We start from the raw sequence: 2,476 nt of genomic DNA on the forward strand, positions 1-2,476 counted from the left end.
TAAGTAGAAATCCGTCCTATGCAAATGTTACAAATTTTGACATTGAAAAAACATTTTTTGCTGTTCGTTTTTATTATCCTATCATTATTATTCTTATTAATATTATTATTATTGTTATTATTATTATTGTTTGCAATTATTTTTCTTTTCAATTATTACTTTTCTCATTTTTTAGTCTGTTTTTAAACTTCCAATTCCGTTGCTTTTTTATTTTTCAAAATTTTTATCACCAGAAGCTATGAATTAATAACGAATGCATGACTGAAAAAGGTGAATGAATGAATGAACGAACGAATGAATGAATGAATGAACGAATGAATAAATAAATGAACGAACGAATGTATGAACGAATGAACGAACGAATAAAAGGATGAAAATTTTTTTTTCTCTGTCAGTTGAGCACGTGAGAGCTGAAATTCATTTGCATTTTCATGCATTTTTTAGAACTTGCCTTTTGCACGTACAAAGCAAAAATTAAGAGAGAAAGAGAGAGAGAAGAAGAGGAAGAAAGAAAAGAATAAAAAAAAATCGAAACGAAAGAGAGAAAGGGAGTAAAAGAAAAAAACAAAAAGAAAGAGAGAGGTTTAAAAAAGTAGTAAAAAATATATAAATATGAGTAAAAGAAATAAAGATAGAGATAGATGAATAGAGAGAGAGAAAGAGAGAGAGAAAGAGAGAGAGAATGAGAAAGAGAGAGAAAAAGAGAGAAAGAAACAGAGAGAGTGAGAGAGATAGAGAGAAAGTCAGTCTCACTTGAACATTGAAAAGCAAGCACACGTAGATATAAATTATAACTCCTACTTACTGGAATAATTAACAAATAAACAACATCACCACAAAAAAAGCTAAACAACAACAACAACAACATTAGTAACAACAGCAACAAAAACACCACCAACATCAACAACAACACTAACAAAAACATCAACAACAACATCAACAACATCAACAACATCAGCAACAACCACAACAACAAAAACCGCAAAAGCAACATCAACAGCAACATTAACAACAACACTTTCAACAACAGTAATATTAATAAATACTTTAATAAATGACATTAATGCGAACAAATATTTCATAATAATAAAATAATCTATCTTGATTGATAACCGGTCATGAATTATAGGTATGCCGGTAAATAAAAAAAATATTAATGTCATTAAATGAATGAATGAATGAATGAATGAATGAATGAATGAATGAATGAATGAATGAATGAACAAATGATTAAATAAACAAATAAACGAATCGATTGATAGACAGATGGATAGACAAACGGATGGATGGAGGAAACATTACTAAAAGAACGAACTAACGAATAAATAGATGAATGAATGAATGGGCAGATAGATAAATGGATGGATGCATGGATTAATGGATTAATAAACGTGTGAATGAATGAACGAATGAACAAATGAATGAACGAATTAAAAAATGAATGAACGAATGAGGAACAAACGAACGAACGAACGGAGAAAAAAACATGTCGCGAATATTTTGTAATAATCTAGAGAATGTGAGAGTGATTTAGATGTCTTACTGGTCAAGCACGCAATTCTTGTTGTGGTTGCTACAAAGTTGATGTCATTTTTGTCGATGACGTTACTGATGATGTCATAGATATTGTTGATGCTGTTGTTGTTGTAGTCGTTGATGGTGTTGTTGTTGTGGTTTTCGATGTTGTTGTGGTTGTTGTTGTTGTGGTTGTTGATGTTGTTGTTGTGGTTGTTGATGCTGATTGTTGTTAAAAACGATCCAATTTATCACCAATGAAAATAAGTAGAAAAACAAATAATTACATAATTACACTTGGCGCCAAAAGAACCTCACATATTTTATGTATGTGTGTGAATATGTATGTATGTATGTATGTATGTATGTATGTATGTATGTATGTATGTATGTATGTATGTATGTATGTATGTATGTACGTATGTATGTATGTATGTGTGTATGTATGTATGTATGTATGTATGTATGTATGTATGTATGTATGTATGTACGTACGTATGTATGTATGTATGTATGTATGTATGTATGTATGTATGTACGTACGTACGTACGTATGTATGTATATATGTATGTATGTATGTATGTATGTATCAAATCAAATCAAATCACTTTTATTCAATCAAACAAAACAAAAGCATGAATGATTCGGAGACCAAAAAAAGAAAATTAATTCTTGTGGGCTCGGCCACCGTGCAGCTCAAAATTGCTTCTCAATGATAAAATAAAATTGTCAATAGGAGAAAATGTATCAATGTTAATGAAATATGTACACACTTATATACATATATATACATATACATTATTATCCTTGAAAAACAGAACTTTTCGTAATTAAAAAATTTTTCAGTTTATTTTTAAAAAGATGCAAAGTGTTACAATCTTTAATTTCTTGTGGAATCGTCTCCCATATTCCTGGGCCGGTATGTTTCAAACTCATGCAGAGTACTTTAATTCTGGCTGG

At 29.8% G+C, this 2,476-nt stretch overlaps 1 protein-coding gene across 1 annotated transcript in view; it reads right to left on the reverse strand.

The window, feature by feature from the left end:
- Positions 1 to 226: 226 nt before the first annotated feature.
- HELRODRAFT_176347 (hypothetical protein) overlaps positions 227 to 2,476 on the reverse strand; it is a gene marked incomplete at both ends in the record, with an annotated part of 5,660 nt that continues 3,410 nt past the window's right edge. Inside the window, 2 exons of the mRNA XM_009023565.1 lie at positions 227 to 261; positions 1,544 to 1,737. Coding sequence (XP_009021813.1) covers positions 227 to 261; positions 1,544 to 1,737 — 229 coding nt within the window. The remainder of the gene's footprint in view (positions 262 to 1,543; positions 1,738 to 2,476) is intronic.

This window comes from Helobdella robusta (assembly GCF_000326865.2).
Source record: "Helobdella robusta unplaced genomic scaffold HELROscaffold_37, whole genome shotgun sequence".
Taxonomy (NCBI): Eukaryota; Metazoa; Annelida; class Clitellata; order Rhynchobdellida; family Glossiphoniidae; genus Helobdella; species Helobdella robusta.